We start from the raw sequence: 22,936 nt of genomic DNA, 5'->3' as shown, positions 1-22,936 counted from the left end.
CAAAATCAAAGAAAATAAGGCTCCCTCGGAGCACCGGGTTCTGCCCAGGCCCAAGTCACAGGCAGAGAGAAGAAAGACTCTCCCCCTCCCCCCCCCCCCACCGCCAAAGGAACCACTTGAATTCCTTTGGAGAGGAGAGCGTGGGCAGGTTTTGAACCCGGGGCGGTTTGCTGAAAAGAGAACTCAGATCACACTGGGTTCTGAGACAAAAGCAAAGTCCCCCATCACAGAAATGGGAAGAGAAAGCGGGTTTGTTTACAAGCACACAGAGGACTCCCTCAACCAAGGTCCATGACCGTCCCCACTTCCTACAGCAGGAGACACGGGGCTTCCCCAAAGACGGGCTCCAACTGAGGCCTCTGCAGCCACCAGGGGGGGCGCCCACCACGCTCCCCACACCACACACGCCGCCTCTGATGGCTGCTGTCTCTGACCTCGAGGGGGATTCAACAATCTTGAAAACTCCTACTCAACTGTCACCACCCAGCTCAAATGTCCCCTCTTCCAGAGCATTCTCGGACACCCCCACTTCTCTCACAGCATGCAACTCACCATCTACGAGCCTCAGTCTCCCCCACTGATGGTGGGCTCGAGGACAGAGAAACGGAGCGAGGGAGGAAAAGCATTTCCAGTAAGAGGAATGGCTGGTGCAAAAAGAGGGAAGCGGAGAGGACAGAAGGGGGCTCTCTCCAGGGGACACTGGAGTGGCACATTTATGCTGGGGAGAAGCAGGAGATAGGCAAGGTGGACGAGGTGACTATGAGCAGCCTTCAGGGCAAGGTCCAGAGTTTGGTTAACCACAGATGGTATAGCAGAGGAAGACAGCGGTGGCCTTTTTTCAGATGGTGAGTGACCATAAATTCCAAACCAGTTAGGTGACAAGGGAACCTGGCTAATGGTCATATACCTGATGGCAGCGTGGTCCCCTGGGGTGTGGGGAGGAGAATGAAGTCATTTTCCCACTTCTGAGGAAAAAGGCCCATCTCATCTTTGTCGAGGCCCCAAGAGTTTGGGAGCCACCTAAACAAATATGCGAGTCAGCTTCCCCACCGCCACCCTCAAGATTGAGCTCTGGGAACACCCAAGTCCCTCTCGCCCTCTCCCTCCCCCTCCTCCACTTGCCCCACAGCCAGGAGGCCGGGCAGGCCACTTGCCTAATACAGGGCATAGGACGCAGCCAGTGGCCACTCTGGCTTGGGGCTCTGTTTGGCTATGTTTTGTTCTGTATTAAACAGAAGCCCAGGATGGCATCCCACACACGGAGCAGAAGAATAAACTGTGTAACTCATCTGCATGGCTGGTTCACGGTGGCCCATAAATAATGCAGCAACTGCCTCTCCCAGCCTGGCCGCTGTGACAGCGGAACCTTGGGGCACAGCTGAGGGAATTCGACACCCCGCACTGCCACAGGGAACATGGAGGAGCCGGGAGCCATGGTGGGAGAAGGGGTAGTTTGAGAGGAGCTAGAGAGCCGGAGAAGACTTACAACGAGGACGAATACAGCTTAACTGAGAATCGAACAGGGACCACTTGGGGGGACAGGCTACAGGGAGGCGGGTTCCAACTCAAAAAGGCCTCTGTCCTGCCCAAAGGTGCCAGGCAGAGGCTGGCTCACCAGTGATTATGGCTGATGAGAACTCAAGTCTTGGGTATACAACTGGACAGGTAACGTCCCTCTTTTCACCTTGACAAGCATCACTGTCACCATCATCACCACTAAGCATTACCATTTTCTAATCAGTTGCTAGGTGCCAGGTACATAGACCAGCATTTCTCAAACTAACTTATATATTCATCACCTGGGGATCTTGCAAAACTTCAGGTTCTGATTCCCTTGGTCTGAGATGAGGCCTGGATGTTGTATGTTTAATCTCAGTGATGCTGCTGGTCCACAGACTACACTGAGGAGCACAGGTTTACACACACTCTTATTACATACTCACAACAACCCAGCGAAGCAGGTGCTGCTATTATTTCACAGCTGAGGAAACTGAGGACCAGAGAGGTTGTACCTAGTGGTCCAGGCTCAAATTTGATCCCAGATCTGCCCAACTTTGAGGCCTAAGTGCTACCCCGGATTCTGGGAAGTGCAAGCAGCAAGATGAGCAGACCTAGCCTCTGGCCCAGCCCCAGGGCTGCAGACAGCTGCTCAGGAGGAAGGCTGGGTCCTGCAAGAGCCCAGACAAAGCAGAGCAGAGGGCAAGGGCTCCCCCAAACACACCAACCCCGATTACAACTGCAAATGCCCTGGGAGAGCTGCAATGGCACCCTAGAAATGGTCAGGATCCTCAACCATGTGAAAAAGAAAACATGAAACATAAAACAAAGAAAAGTCCCTTGTGCAGAAAAGCCTTGACAGAAATGCACCAGAAATGTTCACTGCTGCTGTCCCTAGCGGAATGATGATGGGTAATTTTATCTCATCTTCGGGTTGTCTGTGGAACTGATCTGCTTCTACCAGGAGATGGGAAAACCTGTCTGGAGCATCTCTACAGGCTGCTGCTGCCATCAGGTCCCTCTCCAGGTCTGCGGGAACCTCATCAGGGTGAGCACGAGGAGCGCAGCCCACAGCACCCCTCCCCTGCTTCTTCTAGGTACACACCTTGATGAGCTCAGACTTCAGCGAAACAAAAAGCAGAACTTCAAGAGGAGCCTGGCACCTTCTGACTTAAGCAGGAGTGCCTCTGGATTCCTTGCTTCTTCAAGCGCAAGGCAGGAATCTGCAGCTTCCAGAAGTGGGTGTGCAGGATGAAGGGCCCCTGAATGCCTGTGACAGCTTTGTCCCCAAAACCACCATTCCGCACCCCATCCTGCAGAATGAAGGGTTCCCAAGATTTTCAGATGAAAGGCACTGTGGAAGCCCATCCATCATAAAAACCATTCCTGAGCTTTTATTCTCTGATTGGGGCTGGCCTAATCCACTAATTATCCCTGTCCATCAAGTGGATGATAGCCTTGGGGATAATCAATGGTTGCTTCCTTGCACGCCCACCCTCACCCACTTGCCCAAGCTCATCAGCAATAAATATGCTTAGGAAAAGGAAGATTTAACCACAAAAGGCGCTCCCTCCATCCATCCTCCCCTCACACCCTGCTCCTTTTGTAACTATAACACCGTAATTAAGTCAAGGACATCAAGCTTCTTCTTCCTCCCGTGTTATGAGGTCCCATGTCCAGCATGTCTGCTTTCTGACATGTGGGTAGGTCTCCACTTTAAAAAAAGAACCGAATAGGTATGTCAACTGTAACTTAAAAAAAATACCACTTTGAAGATTTCTATCAAGAAGCATTCCTTTGTCTATCTTGAGCCTTCTAAGAGAAGAGCTACGAGCCACATGGACTTCAATCAATTTAATTACAATGACATAAAATTAAAAACTCAGTTCCTCACTCAAGTGCCCAATAGCCACATGTGGCTAGTGGCTACAGTACTGGACAGTGCAGACACAAAACATCTCCATCATCACAGAAAGGTCTACTGGACAGCACCGGCCACAACATGACAGTCACTCTGGGCCTCCTTGGAGTGACGTACAGCTGTAACTAGGTCTCTGGCTCTATTTTTTAACTTTTGCAAAACTGGTGTGTGTACCACGCTCTACATTTCTTTGAGAATGGAACCCCTCTCTTTTTCCATTCCCCAAATTCATCCTGCCCCCCACCAATTTCCTCTGCCATGATATTTCCTTTATTATTTTAGATGGTCATCTGGAGCCATCCAGGAATCCAAATGTATTTCATGATCATCATTAAGAACACCACTTCACATTTACACAGCGCTTGAGAGCGTATAAAGGGCTTTCACAACTGCCCTGGGAGGGCGGTTAGCAGAACAGGCATTTAACACTTCCCTTTTTCCATTGGAAAATAAGGCACTGAAAGCTCAAGTAATTTACCTAAGGTCAGGGAAGGCTGTGCCCTCATATCCAGCTGATTTCATGAACTGCTCCTAAATTTGCTCAGTTCTTTTTAAAAGTAAATGGTTCCATGGGTTCACGTAAAATTTACGGCTTCTCCACAACTGGAAACTTGGGAACTCAACATCTACCCACCTCATATAGGGGCCGGCTGCTCCTACTCAAGCGCTGGTAAGAAATGTTCATGTCTATTTAAACTTCCCCAGAATAATAAATATGTATCTACCCACCATAACCTTTGTCTCACTATACAGAGTCCAAAGCTTCTGCTCCATTTGTTTATTCCTGTACACGAATGTCCACATGAGATAATGAGCCTAAGAAAATACTTGGTGACCTGCACACCCAATAAAAACGTTAAGTGTTATTACCATTACTCCACGTTGGCCCGCCTGGACTCACCCACTTCTCCCTGGAGCCTCCTCCCTCTCTGACTTGTCTCCACCCAGCTCCAAAACCATTTCTGCATTTCAGGGATTAGTTCCTCTTGGGAGCCAGCTCTCCAACACCCTGAAGAGATACACAAGCATCCACGCCCCTAGAGTGGATCAAGCACATGCTTCGGGTTCTGCTCTCCTCCACGAGGACCTCTGTGTTCATCCCATCTTCCCTGTTAAACTGTAAACTCTCCCCAAGGCAGCATGATCAGGTTGTCACATCCACCCTGGGGAGCAATGGCCCTACCACACTGCGCACACTTTGCGTGCTCGCCACCTTCCACTCAACAGTGCCTCCTCGGCAACCCCCAGAGCCCACCCCCGGCTGCTAGGAATGATACCCAGGTGGGCATCACCAAGAGGGGCGAGCACTGTGTTTGTTCCATCTATAGTCACCACCTTTTTTTTCAGTCTTTCCACTGAACGTCCTTTTCCCGGGCTGCACAGACAGCCCTGATGGGCAGCCATATTCCAGCGTCTGAAAGGACCGGTGTGGCCTAGCGGTCAAGAGCACGGTTCTAGAGTCGGACCACCCAACTTCAGATCTAGCCTCTGGGTGACCTAAGTTACTTAGTCACCCGGTGCCGCCCTGGCTGCATCTGTAAATGATGCCCGTGGTAGACCCCACCTCCAAGACTGCAAAGAAAGGTGAAATAACGCAAGTGCTTAGGAGGGTGACCAGCACTTAGAACTCAATAAATGTCAGCAAATGCTATTTTAATGAGTCAACGTACAATGTCAGCCACCCCGACCCTGGCATTTAATGAGCACCTACTATGCACAGGCACCGAGCGGGGTGTAGACCATACAGAGATAAGGGTCAAAGTGTTGAGGAACTCGGGCTAGTAGGAATCCCAAAGCCTTCAGAGGGCACCACACTCCAAAGAGGAAGTCCTAGAAGGTGGGGTTGGCACAAGATTCTGGAGGGGGATGATGCCTCCACCTAGGTCCTAAAGGATAAAAGGGAATTTTCCCCGCAAAGAGGAAGGAAAGAAAGAAGGGAGGGAGGAAACATTCCCTGCAAAGGAAACAGAAGTATAAAGGAAAGGAAGTACAGAAGATGACGCTGTGCTCAGGGACGAGGGCCATTTTGTTCCCCTGGAACACATTCCAGGTGGGTGCACTTGTGGCGGACTGTGCATGGGGGGCGGGGAGAGCAGGGGGATCCTTCTGATTCACTTCGTGAGCTGCAGAGGAAGCTCTTGGTGGCTCACTCCCCCTTCCACCTACTCACAGTACAATCCCAGCTCAACCTACCAGAGACTGAACAGGAATGTTCGCTAACACTACAGAGGCCTGAGCCCCAGCCCAGACGGAGACAAAATCTCTGGGGAAGGGGCCCAGGAATCTGCATTTTAACGCCCTCCCCAGGGGATACTCGTGCTTGCTAAAATCACATACAGTGAGATTTGAGAAATCACGGCATTGGATAAGACGCCACGTCCCTCTGAGGCCTTGGAAGCTGTGACCTCAGCAATTTCTCAATCCTAATGTCCAAGTCCAGCTCCAGAAGTAATCTCTGGTGACGAGCATTCACAAATGGGAATGTGAACTGATACACGCTTTCGGGAAGGCATTTTGCAATGGGTTTCAAAAGCCATGAAAAGTACACAACTTTTGATCCAGGATAAGTCCTTCAGGGGAAACCATCAATGTAAAGCAATATCTAGCTACAAGGATACAGTTATTGCAGTGTTGTTTATGATTGGTAAAAAACCAGACACAGCCTAAACACGAACCAGTACGGAACTGGCTCCCACCTCAGGGTCTTTGCACCTGCTCTTCGCTTGCCTGGAACATTCTTCCTCTGATATCCACATACTTCATAAGCTGTTCTCTGTGGGGCCCTCTCTAACCATTCTATTTAAAAATAGCAACCCTACCCCTGCCTTCTTTTTCCCCATTGCCTATAATCCCACTAATATACAAGAGAATTGACTTCTTCAATTTGTCTGTCCCCACTCCACTAGAATGTAAGTGTGAAGTATCCCCAGCACTTCACACAGCACCTGGCACACAGGAGGTCCTCAAACCTATGTTGACTAAATGAATTAACTTACAGACATACGAAACAACGGAACACCCCACAGCCATTAAAACTGACACAGCTTATAATTACACGCACAGAAAGGCAGCGTAAAGGAAGAGTTAAGAGAAAAAAGAAATTTCTGGCACAGCAGAGGCCGCATGAAACTTTGTCTAAAACATGTGTCCAAAACCCACTTTGTAATCAGGTGGTTATGCGTGACTTTTACTTTTCACTTAACTGAGGTTTCTAGTTTTTCTTCCATTAACTTTATATTACTTGCATAATCTTTGAGAAGTAATCCCCCGTGAAATGCTCTCAAAACATTTGCTAATTTTCTTTTTTGTTTTAAGGAAAAAGTTTCCTCCTCAGTGACTTAATTAGGGTGCCCCTAATTAAGGCCAGCACAACATCAAAGAGGCCAGGTTCCAGGGGACCCTTGCTCCAAGGTCTACTTCTGGTTGCAGGACGACCTCAGATCCTCCAGCAGCAGCTTGCAGAGCCTCCAAGCGCTCAGGGACCATCCTCGATCTGCTCCTGGCTCTGCTCCCCGCTCCCTGCTTCCTATTGGGGTGCCTCATCCAATTATTCAGGCCCCAGATCACATCCTGTCGGAGAGCCGGCTTTGAAGGTTCAGTAAACAATCACTTCAAAACAAAGAGGGACCATTAAAGCAAACTCAAAGACTTCCTTAGTGGCTGCATGCTCGGCCCTGAGGCCCAGCTCAAGCAGGCCAGGCCTCAGCGGTGACACTCAGGTCTCCCTGGGAACTAATCTCGAAACATTTCCCGCCTCCTACTGCAAGCACCCCCCCCTTCCTGTTTTGCACTCAGCCACGTGGGGTGCAGAGCCGTTACTGGGGCGACCCTGATGGAGGAGGTTTCCCCAGCAAAACAAACATGTGTCTTGTGGTTGTCACCTTGGACGACCGTGTCAGACCCTCAGGTCTCCCGCCCCCACCCACTCTCCACATACTTCCCTCTGGTGACAAGTTAGAGGCACGTGCTGGGTGAGTCAACTGCCCAGCGATTTCTCGTGCTGGCTGGGTCAAACTCCTGTTCAAGTAGAGTGAGGTCCCTTGAGTTTCCTGAAGCGACTCAGAGAAGAGCCTCGATTTTTATGCTTTATCTGGTTCGTCCTGAGTCCTGAAGGTATCGACAGAACCATCATCAGAGAGATCAGTGAAACACACCCGTTACAGAACTTGAAAAGGAAATCCTAAATGCCGTGCTGTGACACACAGCCCAGCGCGGGGGATAAAAGCACAGGCTTGGAAGCCAAACTGCCTGGGTTCAAAACCCAGCTGGCCCTCTCACTAGTTGTACGATGTGGGCCAAGAGCTTAACCCCTCTCTACCTCAGTTTCCCCATCCGTCAAATGGGAAGGACAGCAGTAACTACCTCACTGGGTTCTTGGGAAGATTAAGAACAGTGCCCGGTTGTGCCACGTAAATTGCTTGGTAAATAAGTAAAGTAAACTCAGTTCCCAGCTTGGGTGTCACCTGTACCAAAAGCCTCCCATGACTCTGTCCCCCAATTCGAAATGAGAATCACAGCACCCCCCCACCCCGGGACCCCCACAAAACCTTGCGCCAACATCTAGCGTGGCGCCCATCACACCGATTTCCAATTACTCATCTGTTCCTCTTCTAGACTAAATAACTTCAGGGCGAGACAGACTGTCTGTCTTGTTCCCAGGTGCATCTCCAGCATCCAGCAGTGCCCGGTACGAGGCAGACACGTCATCGTGTTTGTTAAATATGGGTACTGTGTTCTCTCAAATTACTTATAAGCTGAAAGTTGAAAAGTATTTCCCTCTTGTCTCTACGGCATCATCAAAGCGAAGATGCGGGCTTCTTGTGTTTTCTGAAACCTTCGAGCGCCACCACGGGCAGGGTGCTCTGCTAGAAATTACCAGGGTGGCTGGACAGATACATAAGAGCATTTCACTTAGCATTTATTTTACACTAAGCCCTTTACATATACTTGCTCCTTTAATCCTCAACAACTTCAAGAGGGAAGCATTATTCCTCTCATTTTACAGATAAGAAAAAATCAAGCCTCAGGGAGGGAGAGTAACTTCCTCAGAGTAACAGAGCTAGGAAGTGGCAGCACCAGGCTTCAAAGCCATGGGGAGCCGGCTTAAAAGGTAGACTGGAATAAATACTACGAAGAATCAACACAGACTATGAAAAATGCCTAAGGGTATCCGGCTTGGTGGAATGAAGAGGGACCAGAAATGAGGGAACCTTCTGGTGGAGCCTCGAAGGATGAGAAAGATTTCAACAGGCAACAATGGCAGCGGGAGGGGTCCTCCGAGTGGGAGGAACAGCAGGAAGGAAGAGCACAGCATGTGTTCAAAGAAGACGGGGAATCCAGATTGGAGAGCACTGGGCACATAGCAGGCTACGCAGCTGGGGCCAAACTACAGGGTCCTTGAATGCCAGGCTAAGGCAGGTGGGCCACACTCAGCAGAGAGAGAGGTAGAAAGAACACAGATATGGTGCAGGCTTGGGAAGCGACAGAAGCTCCATGTGAAGCTGCTGCTGCTACAGGGCAGGCTGGAGGCAAAGGAAGCCACTTTTCCTGGTGGTCACTCTAGAAAAAGAAGGGAGACTCAATCAATGTAGACAGAAAAAGATGGCCCTTACAAAGCAAATCCTCTCCCCTTACCCCGGTATAAACATCTCTAAAAGACTTGTTTCTTTCTTTCTTTTTGTTAGGAAGATCAGCCCTGAGCTAACATCTGTTGCCAGTCTTCCTCTTTTTGCTTGAGGAAGACTGTTGCTAACACCTGTGCCAAGCTCTATTTTATGTGAGATGCTGCCACAGCGTGGCTTGAGGAGCGGTGCTAGGTCCAGCAGGATCCGAACCCGCCAACCTCAGGCCCAGGCTGCCCGAAGTGGAGTGTGTGAACTTAACCGCCAAATGACAGCCCCCAAAGACTTTTTTTTTCTCCCCCAAAAGCATTAAATTAAATGTCCTAAGGACCTCAGGCAGGCACCCAGCCCTCCCCTCCCTTTATACAGAGAGTGAGTTTGCAAACAGAAATGCAAATAGGCCCAGCTGAGCCAGATGAGGTTGTAATGAACTCAGGAGTAATTTACTTAGCACGAAAAAAACCTCAACTTCTCCATTTCCTGCAACTGCAAGCTCTAAATACAGCTGGGTAAAGGGTGGGGTCGTGTTTGCCCTAAGAAGTGGCCGAGATAATTACTACACTGATTTGAACACTTCTTTCCCAAATCGACACGACAGAATCCTAACAGCAGCTAGTACTTGGGTGCGTGTCCGCCAGGCGCTGTGTGAAGCCCTTCCCAAGTACTCTCTCGTTTCAGACTCCTCACAAGAACCCTGTAAGGTGGGTACTGAATCAGACCCATTTTACAGAAGAGGAAAATGAGGCTCAGAGAGATGAAGTAATTTGCCCACAGGATTTAAAACCAGATCTCTTGGACTCCAATGTCCACAGCAGCCCCAGAATTTCTATATGAGGAGTTTAAGGGGCAATGATGTGGCCAGAAGGAAGCAGGTGGGCCGGAAGCTGTGTTGAGAAGCAAGCACACTATTTTTTACTTAGACTCTGTTATAGATAAGCACTGTCCTCTCTGGGAGCCACTAGCCACATATGGCTATTTACATTTAAACAAATTAAAAGGGAGCAAAATTTAAAAATCAGTTCTTTGGTCACACTAGCCACACTTTGAGTGCCCAGTAGTCACATATGGCTAGTGGCTAACGTATTGGATAATTTTCACTACCGCAGGAAACCCTATTGGAAAGGACTATTACAAACCAATTAAAAACAGCCAAGTATTCTAAAGATGCTTTCTGTTGTTATTTTTGTATTTCAATTTATTTACCTGAATGTCATTTCGCTATAAATTTATTTACTTATTTATTTTTAATGAGGAAGATCAGCCCTGAGCTAACATCTGTTGCCAATCTTCCTCTTTTTGCTTGAGGAAGACTGTTGCTGAGCTAACATCTGTGCCAAGCTTTCTCTATTTTGTATGTGGGATGCTGCCACAGCATAGCTTAATGAGCGGTGTGTAGGTCCATGCCCAGGATCCAAACCCACAAACCCTGGGCCACCCAAGCAGAGCGAACTTAACCATCACGCCACCGGGTCGGCCCCTATTTTTAAGTGCGGTAAAATATACATAACATCAAATTTACCATCTCAACTATTTTTAAGTGTACGGTTCAGTAGCATTAAGTATATTCACATTGCTGTGCAACCATCTAAAGATGCTTTTACTCAGACTTAGTAAGGTTGAGGAAACACTGTAAGGGTGCTGGAATTGTGTATAGCTCAGTGGTTTTCAAGCCTGGCTACAGGTACCAGGGATTGCTTTTTAAAAATCCTAAAGCCCAGGATGTACCCCAGAAGCACTGAATCAGAACCTCTGGGGAATAAGGTCCAGGCATCTGTGTCTTATGGCTCCAGGGACTCCAGCGGGCTGGTCCCTGTAACCGTCCCCATTCTACCTGCCCAGAACCTCCTCCTCTGGCCAAACCCACTCCCTCCGGCCCCCTGGAAACCCCCGTCAGGTGGGAGGTGGCAAGGGAGTCCCTGGCCAAACCTGCTGTCCATCTCCAGGACTCAGGAGGCTGCTGACGCTGAGCAAGCTAATACTTTTCCTGCTGTCCAAATTCTTCGAGGGCAAGAAAGCAAATAAAAAGACACACAGCTCAAAGGCACTCAATTGATTTTTTTTTTCACCCACTTAAACTAGACAGGAAAAGAAAAACCACTTAGAAACTATGACCAAGGCAGTACATGCCAAGAATCAGCACAGGAAGGACTTTTTTTTGGCAATCCCATCAACTTCTCCAAACCCAGACTTGTAATGGCTCTACCCACTCAACCCAAACTGGAGGCCTACCGGGGGACATAATTAAATACAGAAAGCTCTTTTTACAAGAGAGTTCCAGGGCTCGACACAAAATGACTTCAAGGTAGGGAGTTCTCTTTGAGGAGTCGTTTGGACTTTGGGTGAACTTACTTAATTCAATAATTAGCAGAGGCTGCCAGGCTCGCACAGTCACCAGCCTCAGGGACCCAGGGGCTACCCCAGACGTACAAACGCAGCCACCGGGCAGTCACGGAGAAGACTACAGGTGCTTTGTATGGGGACAAGGGTGGGAGGCAATACTGACTTGGCCAGATCCTGGGCCAAAGGCTTCTTTCCCCTCCGCACACCCGGGGGAAGAGGAGGAAAGGAAAATGCCGGGTTGTCTGTTAGAGACGACTGGTAAGTGGGAGAAGGAAGAAAACCACAATATGTCGATATATCATCAATTAAACGATTTCCACAAAAGTGACAGCCAGATGGGAGCCGCCCACCCACAACAGTCCTCACAGCTTCTCGGCTCAGGCTTCCAGGCGGGCTCTGGGCTAAAGGCACAGACACAGGACCCTGATTTCTTCCTGGAGTCTCTTCAGGACCCAGGCAAGTGAAATGCCATCTTCTAGAAATAAATCCACACCTCCTCTCTACCGTAGGCATGTTCTAAAGAGCCCCAGTCTTAGGATCAAGTAGGCCAAGGGCTGAACACCAGTCCACCTCACCATGGCCTTAGACAAGTTACTGACTCTCGCCAAGCCTTAGTTTTCTTATCTGTAAAGCAGGGTTGATGTGAGGATGACATGAAACCATGCACGCCAAGCACTGAGCACAAGGCCTGGCACATAGTAGGTTCTCACCTAGTCCCTTCCTGCCCTCTGTTCACCACATGCAATGAATACTAGGCACCTACTGTGTACCAGCTGGCAAGCCAGAGCATCTTCAACTGGGAAGCAGGAGAGAGGACACAGCACCATGCCAAGGCCTTCCCTGGGCTAAGAGGTAGGAAACCTTGACAAGGGGTGGCCTGTTCTGGAATCTATGCTGGGTGGGTTTTGGTTTTGCTTTTGGGGGTTTTTTTGTGTGCGTGTGGCACATACTCAGATGAAACCTTCCGCAGTCTCCCGCTAATTCAAGGGAGAACCTCGTCAATCAAATACAACAGGCTTCCTCAACCAATTAATTTACTCCATTTGTCTCTGGTTTGCTCCTCTGTAAAGCCATAGCAGCAGTGCAAACTGTAAATCTGAGTTAAACTCCTGAAGGTGTCAGTCAGTTCCCTTTAAGGAGCCCCAGATACTTCTTATCTGATGCCCTGCTAAAACTGTCCTTTGGCTTTTGTTTGTTTCAGGAGAGGAATTTCTTTGTTTTGCAGAGGTGTGGGTTTTGGGGGACAGTGTCCTGAAGGTAATTCCAAGAAGTAATGGTGAACTTGAAGTGATCTCATTTTTCCATACCCATTTGAACATGGTCTCACTACAGAAGGAATCTTGCCAGCTCTCACCCATCCCCAGGAAGATGGAAAAAGCCTAGATGAAAATCATAGATAAAGAGTCTAACAGATCGATAGTTCCAACCTTTTCACCCTCCAAGCATTTCAACAATCTCAAATGAGCTAGCCAAACTGACGTATTTTAGCTTTTTCCTTTTCCCTACCCCCAAGATGCAAAACAAGAGTTCAAAGGCCAAGAGGTCAGCAGCTAAGACAGAGCATGCATGGGATATACTTATACTAAAAAGTTCTTCATGGTTTATCCGAAATTCAAACGTAAGTGGGAATTCTGAATCTTTACCTGCTGATATCGCAGCACCCAAGAGCTTGGTGCTTGCCACATAGCTGATGCTCAATAAATACTACAGGATGAGGTCATGTTACTCTTGTAAGAACTCAGAGATAGCTGAAACCGACAAAATTCACACTCAGCTTACCTTCCACGCAAACCATGACCTAGGAATGATCTTTTCTCTCCATCTGGGGCATTACTAACTGTGGAATTTCAGAACATAAAAGTTCACAGCATCAAGCCACAAGTTCAAACAATTTGGTTGAATATGATGTATAAGGGTTTTTCCCACAGAAACATTCAAGCCAAGACCTTTCCAAACCTGGAAGAGATTTGCACCTAAAAAAACCCAAAAGACTGACCTACATAGAATAGGCCCTAAATCTGTCAACGGGGACCCATTCCGGGTGGTTCCTGCTGCCAATTTTATGACATCTTCAGTTCACCTTCTTTTCCCACAGGCCCAAACTGAGGAAGCTGTAAAGCCCTGGGCAAACACAGCCATTTGCTAAGAGAAGAGCCAACATGGGGCCCATCTGTACTTTACAAGGCCTTTGCTTGTCCTGCCTTTGTGTGTCACCGTTTACAGAGCAGCTGGCCTCTCTCTGAGCACCTGGCCACTAGTGGAGGCCTTGGCTGAGCTTTCAATACCTTCCTAGAGAAAACATTTTTCTGCAAGAGTCAAAGGGAAGTCCTGCAGGGACTGACTGCCGCCCTTCCCCAGGCTGGACTCCAGGCCCTTCCTTCATGGCCACCATATTGTATTTAACATTATCCACTCATGGCCCACAGGACAGGCAGCTCTCCAAGGGCAGGCCCTGTGGATCTGTGGTTCCCCGCGGCCCAGCAAAAGACCTTCCACATGGCAGGCCCTGGATAAACACCGAGGAAGTGAACCTTTTGTCTGACAGGAACCCCAAAACCAGAGCCGTAGTGAAGGAAAATCCTGAAATCATTACCCACGATGGACCCACTACCCACATTCCTGATCTTATGATAACTGAGGGAAAATATCATGACGTGCCTTCGAACCACAAGACTTCCATGTAATTCAAGAAGTCCCTTTAGCAGTTCTAATTTAGGCAGACCTTAGGAGAGAGGATACTGGTGGCATATAGAGACGGGGGCGGCACAGAGGAACTGAACAAGGCCCCTATTCTGCACGGCACAGGTGCTGGTAACTGGACACCCCGTCTAAAGTGAGCCATGGAGGGGGGGAATTCAAGGTGCGGTTAGGTGGTTTTTCACCCCCAGTCACATTATATAACCCCAAACACACTCACCAACCTAGTTCAAAGTTCTCCCTGTGTCAGGCCCAACTCAGCTCCTGACACGCTGATTCTTGAGCAACAAGGCTGAGGAAAATATTTGAGTTTACCACCCAACTTTTTTTTTTTTTTTAACTAAGTTACTTATTAAAAGAATGACATCCACAGGGTGAGCTGCCCTCAAGTCTGGCCAGTGGCCCCTGGTCTTAAAAGTTCCCCAAACATCTCCAAATTCTATGCTGGTTCAATTACTTGAAAAAATATATATAGAAAAAAAATACACCTATTGAAGAATTATGTAGTACAACTGAAACAATCTAATGTTATATGTTAATTATATCTCAATTTAAAAAAAAAAGTAACGGCACAAATCTGCTGTTTGCAGCATTGAGCCAGTCTTTCCTGGGACTTGGATGGAAATTCCAAAAAGATTCCAGACCTCCTTAATGCAGTCAACATTGTCTCAACATCAGAGGTCAGTCAACTGGCCTTCCACACACAGTCATTTTCAAGCTACTGTTCCCCCAGGCAAACCAGTGATGGGCCCCTGCCTCCAGCCACGTGAATCTCTTGTCTCCCCTTTCCTTTGGGACCAGCTCAAACCAGACGACTTGATTTATGTGGATGGGCGGAAAGGCAGCCAGTAAGCGATTTTGCACACCACCATTCATTAGTGACCGCCACCACAGTAGGGTGGAAGAAAGGAAAAAAACACAAGGTTTCCTTTCGTCAAGGAATCAATAAGTTATTTAACAGCTGCTGCTGGACCCCAATGGAAGAAAAGCGAGGGTTTCTTCCACACTCTTCCCCTTGAAAAGGATAAAAGGGACTCCCTGACAGCCCAGGACTTAGCCAGATGAAGGATCATTAGAAGAAAGCAGAAAGAATCCTCTCTAGCTTTTCGATGTCTTGAGGTTCTTTAGTTTTGGAAGATGGATGGTACCAAGGCTTGAAATTACTCCATTTTTTGTTGTTTTCTTTTTTTTCCTCCAAAGAGGAAACTGACTCCCTTCCTGTGCCTCTGTACATTTTAGAGAATCAAATACAACTAAAAAAACGTTTTTCCTTACCCTTTCCTCACTCCAGTCCAACATCACTTCTGAGAAAATAACCTACAAATTTCCTCAAGGTGGCATTCCAAATGGGTTTCCAACATTTACACTCGTCCTTCAAAGCAAAGAGAAAGGAATCTAAAGCCATTATACACCCATCACTGGAGTTCAAAGAAGAGAAAAAGGATAAGCAGGTCATTGGAACTCAGCTGATATCAGATACTAAAAATCGACTTTTATTGCTGGTGACTTCATGCATATGCATAGTATACCCAGCTTATCCTCTAGGCCCCAATTTTTTAATTCCCTTTTAAAATATCACTGCCATCTGATCCATGAAGAAGTCTTTTAAGAAGAAAACTCCATGGAAATATTCAGCAACTGTCCCATGCCTAAACAATCTTAGAAACCCGACGCCCTACCCTCTTTTTCCTTCTTATCTCTCTACTCCCCAAAAGTCTGAAATTCTGCCGACCCCAAGGCATGTTTTAGTCTTCCACTCCACCCTGCTTTTGAAATCTCTGACTGCCAAAACAAAACAAACAACCTTGAAAATAAAGGCCTTCCCACAGGATGTGGAACAAACCCTGCTGGATTCAAAGGCAAAGAACTCAGGAACCACAGACTATAGATCCAGCACTAAAGAGCATTAAATCCATCTTTATTTTTAACTGCAACCTGGCAGAGGGAACAGCATGTCCCCTTAGCACCCACAAATTCCCGGGGCAGACAGTGCTGCAGGGCCCCCATGGTATGGCAGGCGGGAACCAGGAGGGCCCAGCCTGTGGTGGGTTACCTTCTGAAGGGCTCTGAGTGGAAACTGGTAAATGGGAAGAACCAAGCCTGGATTCTGGATTAAAGAACAAAGAGAGAGGAAAAAAAAAAAAACTCCAGAGGTGAACACTCTGGGACTGCAGTGGGCATATCTGTTAGGTCACTGGGTCCTCGTTACCAGTGAGGGACGGGAAACATCCATTTCTCTCCTCCAAAAAACACAACCCGTTTTACCAACCCATCTCAAATTCTTCCCATGGTGATCAGAACACACGTGTGCCTCCAGCCAAATCTTATTTGATGATAAGGCGTGTAGAATTTAAGTTAACAAGAAAAATGCCAGAGTCCAAGGAGGGGACGCCAATCTTTGTCTCAAAAGAGGACTTCAATAATTCAATGTGGACTGGGGGCAAAAGAATGAAAGGGGCTGTCTTTGAACAGGGAATAATCCATCTAATTTCCAAGTGGCTGGATTAGAGGCATTCCTGGGCAAGCAGCGTCTCGCTGAAGATAACACTATGCGAATGTCAATTTCTGACAAAAGGCACAGGCTCTGTAGAAGGGTTTCAAAATGGACAAGACCGCGTCAGAGGCACCCTGGAAAAGTTCACCCTGGGAGAGGGGGCAGTTGGTTCTAAAAGGGGGAAGCAGGCCGCGACAGCTGAGCATTCCTTCCCAAAATCCATCTCCGAAGCCAAACCCTCCCCAAACCTTACACTTCATCAGACAAAAGCTCCTCCAGGCGCCCAGGCAGCGGCTGAAGAGGGGCTGTCCACACCCACTCGCTACACAGCTTTCCAAACCTGCCCACTCGTTTTGGAAGCCGAGCTTTTAATTAAACACCACCTCCCCGGATCTGTTGAGGCAAACTGGGGCTGGGCTGGAGCCAAGGAGAAGCTCCCTAAATACACATAAAAAAAAAATCCCCCCACCGCCCCCAATTCCCACCTCCAGCCAGCTCGAGCGGCTGGTTCTATTTCCCTCGGCTGAGTAACACAGAGCCCTGGTCTATCTCTATGCACCAGAAATTTCACATCCAAGGATCAGGTTATCCCCAGTCCCACCCTTTGCACGAAAAAGCCTGGGTGTTGTTCCCCGCCTCCAACACAGAAGCAAGCAAGCGCGCGCACATACATATACACACAATCCTTCGAAGAGAAAACCTGGAGTCGGTGTGTGTTGGGAGGGTGGGGGATACACTTGTTTAGGGGGCCCCAACCTTGCCTTCAGGCTGGGAGCCTCAGCCAGGGAAGGAGGGGCCCTGCGAGGCTGCTCTGGGAACTTCTGCTCCGCGCCCCCGGGGAGGGCTGAGGGAAGGCACGCACACCTCCACCGGCTTTGCAACATCACTACCTAATTTGCACAGATCCCCCTCAGGTGGACCTGAGAGCCAAAAAGGGAGAGGGAGGCCTCGCTCCCAGTCTCTCGTGGTCGGGGGGGGCTCCTTCCCGCGGCCAGGCAGAGCCCCCACTCCCTGCTCACCACCGCTCCAGGCGCCCCCACGCCGGACCCGGGGGAATCAGGTGTCCGCCCAGGCATCTAGCCTCCGCGGGTCGCAGACACTCTGTCCAGCGACAGACAATGGAAAACTTGGAGCCGGGGCCCTGAGCCACCAGGGAAACGAGATGGTGCCGCCCCCTGGGAAAATGAGCGGGGTGAAGGTAGGGGGCATAAGACACCCCCCCCAAAGAAGCCGCCCGCCCGAAGACCCAGGAGAGCCCGGAGCGGCGCCCCGGGTGAGCAGGTGACACCCGGGCCGGAGCGCTCCCGCAGGTGGCCAGCGGCCACGGCGCGGGCAAGGGCTGGGCTGCCAGCCCGGGGCGGAGGCGAAGCTCCGCGGCGCGGTCAGTGCACGGCGGCCGCCGCCGCAGCCGCGCCCCGAGCGTCCTACCTTCATGTCGCTGATGATGGTCTGGAAGAGGCCTCCGAGCGCGCTGCATTCCTTCTCAATCACAGCCTCCATTTTCCCGGCGCCGGCAAGCAAAGGACACACACTCGGGGCCGCCTGGACTGTGCGCGGGGCCGGGGCTCGCTCACCTCGGAAGGAATTTCACCCTCCGAGCGACCCACCTCCAACTCGCAGCCTCTTCTGCAAAGAGGACGAAGTGCCCGAGATCGACTATTCTCTGCCCAAAATAATAATAATAATTTTAAAACGCCAAACTGCTCTGCAGGGTGATTCGCCTACATGCAGCGCTCGGCTCCTGGCCTTAAAAATGCCCGGAGAAGACTGACAATCAGGCCACCACTGGTGCCCACGACGAAAACGGCAAAGCCCATCTTGAAGCAGAGAAAACCGCCCGCTGACCCGGGGCCAGCGCCATTTAAAAATGCAAGATTTTCCAATTTAATAAATTGTTTTGAAATTAGAAAAAAAAATGGCCCAACAGCAAAGCAGGTCTGCTCGCAGCGCCGGGATCTGTTGCTCGCAGCCGCGGCCGCCGCCTCCTTTTCACTCCTGCGCGCCCGGCCCCGCCGCTCGCTCTGGCTTGGCTCCCGGGGACGATCGGAGGGGCGCACGCGCGCTCGCGGCCGTGCGTCCGCCGCGGGGGCGCGGGGACGGCGCGCGCTCGCGGCCGTGCGCCAGCCGCTCGCAGGCGGGGCTGGGAGCGCGTGCCCGGGAGGCGCGTGGGACGCCGGCCGCAGAGACAAGCGAGCGAGCGAGCGGGTGGAGGGTTCGTCTCCACCGAGCGCGCTCCAAGCGCCCCCTCCTCTCCTGGCCGCTGGTCGCAGCGCGGAGAGGGCGTGTCAGCACGTGGCTAGGCGAGTGCCCACCCCACAATGGCTGCGAGCGGCGGGTGCGCTCGGCGATCCCCGGAGACTTGCACGGTGGCACGCTTAGCGCAGTGCTGGGTGTATAGTGAGCGCTCAGTAGGGCGGGAAAACTGCTGCTGCTGCTGCTGCTGCTGCAGGCTTCTGAGAAGAAGCCCTTTCTGTGATACTAGGACTGCAACGCCAGGTCACGATTGCAAACAGCCAAATATGTAATTAAGGAGAGAGAGTCCGGGGGCGTCTCCTGCAGCGGGAGGCCGAGTTCAATAAAGTTGCAGGAAGCTGGGAAAGTGCATTGATTTGCCATTGCAAAATAAATGGCATTTGAGCTTCTGTATGCTGTTCATCAGTACGTGGAGACTGCTGACTGTCCCTGACTTGGACGGTTGTTTTTCAGGCGCAGTGAGGGCGTAGGGTGTTGGTGTAACTGCAGACGGCCCTGTTGGGAGGCTTAACGTGGAAAGAGCACAGATGAGCCCAGGCTGATTTGGGGGCTAGTGGTTCATCTTTCCAGTTCCACCGCCTAACTGCACGGCCAGGAGCCCTCGTTTCCGTTGACATCAAATAGGCAAGGAAGAGGGGAATCAAATGAGAAGCTTTTAAAAGACCTTGAAACATAAGCACCTAACTCTGGGCTGTTCCCTTGACCCTTGAGTGGACCATTTGAAGCACAAAACACGACCAGAGGAAAACAGTGCTGGTGGGGGATGGGACACCTGCACGTAGACTTGTATCAGATTCATTGGGAAAAGGTCTAGCTTTAGAACTGCATGAATAGAGATGCATGGAACTGCATATCATAGCTGCAGAAGATAGTTTTCCCCTGGGCCATTCTGCCCAACTCTCACCCGCAACCCCCGTTCTCCACCCCTCCCCAAAATTATAAGGAGGAGTGTTACTTCTGGAATTAACTGATCTCTTGGGCAACCCTGCTGGATCCTGTCCCCAAGGTCATTTGGATTTACAGGTCTTATGTTGACCTTGCTTGACGCATAGTTTGCCCTCAATCATTATCCTTATTACGATTTTAATACTATCAATATTATAGTGATCAACATCGCTGCTTGTAGAGCCGGACTGCCTGGGTTCAAACTCCAGTTTACAACATACTGTAAATGAGGATAACGATAGCATCTAGCTCGTAGGGCTGTTCTGCGTTTTACCTGCACTAATATCCATAAAGCATTTAAAGCAGGTCTGGCATATAGTGAATAAGCACTTGGTAAAGCCTGTCAACAGAAAGAGATCCACTGCAGCACCGTTCTCCATCGCCAAGATGTGGGAACAACCCAAAAGTCCCTGATGGCTGAATGAATAAAGAAAATGTGGTATATACATACAATAGGATATTATACTCAGCCTTACAAAAGAAGGAAATCCTGCAGTGTGCAACAACGTGGATGAAACTTGAGGACGCTATGCTGAGTGAAATAAGCCAGTCACAGGACAAATACCATATGATTTCACGTATAGGAAGTATCTAAAATAGTCAAACTCAGAATCAGAGTAGAATAGAAATTGCCAGGGGCTAGGGGTGGGGGAGGGGGAAATGGGGAGTTGCTAAGCAATGGTCGTGAAGTCCCAATTATGCAAGATGAGTAAGTTCTAGAGATCGGCTGTACAACATTGTGCTTATAATTAACAATACTGTATTGTACACTTTAAAATTTGTTAAGAGGGTAGATCCCATGTTAAGTGTTCTTAGCACAATGAAATAAAATTTAGAAAAGAAATCAAGACCAGGTCAAGGCTCGTTCTAGCCCTGGTCCCAGAGGGCACGTTGCAAGCCTATAATGTTGGTGTGCTGTCCCACTGACATTGCTGTAGGCCTACTGTGTACAATCTAGGCATTTTACATGTATTATACGTAATCCTCACCACAGCCTTGAGAAGGAGGTTGTCATACTAGCTCTCATTTTACTGTTGGAAAGTGGCAGGCAGGATTCCAACTCTGGTTTTCTGAGTCCCATGCCTGAGGGCTCCCTTCTACCCGACCTCCAGCCCTCCTGGGATAAGGGGCCCCGCCTGCCTTACCCCAAAGGACACTGCATTCAGCTTTCCTGCACATGCCTGAATTTAAATGCCCTGAACCCCCAACCTCAGTCGTGTTTGCAAAGCACACTATTGTCTCATTATGCTCTGGGCCTATACTGGCCTTGGGACTGAGAAGCAGGCCCTTTTCTTCCCTAAGAAATTGAAGAATCCACAACTACCTTGAGAGGGAGTCTGGAAAAGCGTTCCATGAGGCCAGAAAGGCCCAGAGGTGGGACGACACTTGGCATTTTTAATAAGGCCTGGGGTGAGTCTGGTGAATGGAGGGATTTTGAGCAGGAAAATGACAAGCTCAGATCAACACCCCCTACATTACATTCTTTCCCCATGTTTGAGCATCCCTCTAACTTTCTCCTCCCTTCAAAACACCCAGCACTCCACTGGGCAGACATCAAGATCCCATTAACATGCAATTCCTCCCAGGAGTATTTGCTTTTTTTGTTTTTAATAGCTCTTTGGAGGAGGAACCCAAAGGAATGAATCTCTACTAGAGGAATTTTAACTCATGTGATTGCGGGGAGGAGAGATTGGGAGGTAATGAAGCCTGCCCAAAGGAGCCCCCATCACCCTCTTTCGCCTAGGGGACAGTGGGCCAGGACACCCACCACCATCTCCTAGCTCTGGGACCTCTGGCAGGCCCTTTGATCTCTGGAGCCAGCCTCTATTTCCTCAGGGTTCCTAACCCGTGGGCTATTCCCAGGATTGAAATAGATGTCAAATGCCTATCGCATAGCAGAGCTGCATACATGAGCTCCCTTCCCTCCCAGAAATGATTCTCAGCTCTGACGGCACTGAGGGCCCTGCCTGGTCCTCAAATTTGGCAGCAATTGGAATCCCCTGGGGGAATTTTAAAACACCCATGCCTGGGCTCCACTCCCAGGGAGGCTGACTTAATTGGTTTGGGCTGTGGCCTGGGCAGCAAGACTTTTTAAAGCTTCCCAGATGATTCCAGTGTGCAGCAAATTTAAAACCCTGATCTAAGGAACTTTAAAAGAAGATACCCACACCAGGTCATACCCCTAAACAATTAAAGTAGAATCTCTCAGGACTGGGCTCCAGAAGTTTCTTTAATGTATCATACATATTTTATTCTATCCTCAAATAAGGATATACAAGTGTGTGTGTGTGTGTGTGTGTATTTTGTCATTATTTGTTTTACAAAAATAGGATCACATCACACATACACTTTTCTGACTCTTGCTATTAACTCTTCCTGTTAACACTTCTTGCTAACAATATTCCTATAGAAATCCCTCCAGGTCAACTAATACTATTCTAATACATTCTTTTTCGTTCTTTTAATTTTTTTTTTATTTTGACATAATTTCAGATTCACAGAAATATTGCAAGAAAAGCGCAGAGATTGCTCATTTACCCGTCACTGGAGTCCCCAAAAGTAACCTATTTTTGTATTCGCTTCTTGCTTGGGGATTCTTTCAAAGCTCGGCAGATAATTTTAACGTGTGCAGCCAGGTTTGTGACCCTCTGACCCTCGTGAAGGGTCTGCGTTCAAGGCAGCTGTGCGAGGTGGTTAAGACGGTAGGCTCAGAGTCAGGCTGCCTGCGTTTGAATTCTGGCTCCTTTTCTTTCTAGTTTTCTGTGCCTCAGTTTCTTCATCTGTAAAATGAATAATAGAAGTGCTAACTCCTAAGGCACAGATGAGGCCTGAATTGCTTAGTCTCATACTTCGCACACAGTAATACTCAGTAAAGGTTAGCTATTGATATGTATTGGTCATTACCATGGTACATCTCTGATATAAAATTGGTTAAAGCTCGCCCTCATGACCTGTAAGCAGAATTCTTTGTGAGCTCAGAGCCACTAAATCCCTTAGGAAAATTGGGGAGCTGTCAGGATATAAAAGTGTCTCAAGCTTAGAAACAGAAGCCCTTTTTGAAAATGAAATTAGCAAGAATCAACAAATAATATCTGTTGCAATGACTCACCCTAAGAGATGTTTGTGTGTGTTTATGGATGGCGGCCTGGCAAACACCCAAGTATAACC

General features: G+C 49.0%; 1 protein-coding gene across 8 annotated transcripts in view; it reads right to left on the bottom strand.

Annotated features, from left to right (window-relative positions):
* Positions 1–18,619, bottom strand: part of MTSS1 (MTSS I-BAR domain containing 1) — a 160,650-nt gene extending 142,031 nt beyond the window's left edge. For 2 of the 8 annotated variants that reach the window (XM_046642624.1, XM_046642627.1), the window contains exon 1: positions 17,999–18,605. In XM_046642624.1, the coding sequence (XP_046498580.1) occupies positions 17,999–18,070 (72 nt within the window). In that variant the 5' untranslated portion in view covers positions 18,071–18,605. Of the gene's footprint in view, positions 1–16,823; positions 16,849–17,998 lie in introns of those variants that run through there. The other 6 variants (XM_046642619.1, XM_046642620.1, XM_046642618.1 and 3 more) reach the window with 5 other exon arrangements.
* Positions 18,620–22,936: the final 4,317 nt, after the last annotated feature.

This window comes from Equus quagga, chromosome 16 (genome assembly GCF_021613505.1).
Source record: "Equus quagga isolate Etosha38 chromosome 16, UCLA_HA_Equagga_1.0, whole genome shotgun sequence".
Taxonomy (NCBI): Eukaryota; Metazoa; Chordata; class Mammalia; order Perissodactyla; family Equidae; genus Equus; species Equus quagga.
The sequence above is the reverse complement of the archived record's forward strand: the minus strand, read 5'-3'. Positions and strand labels throughout refer to the sequence as shown.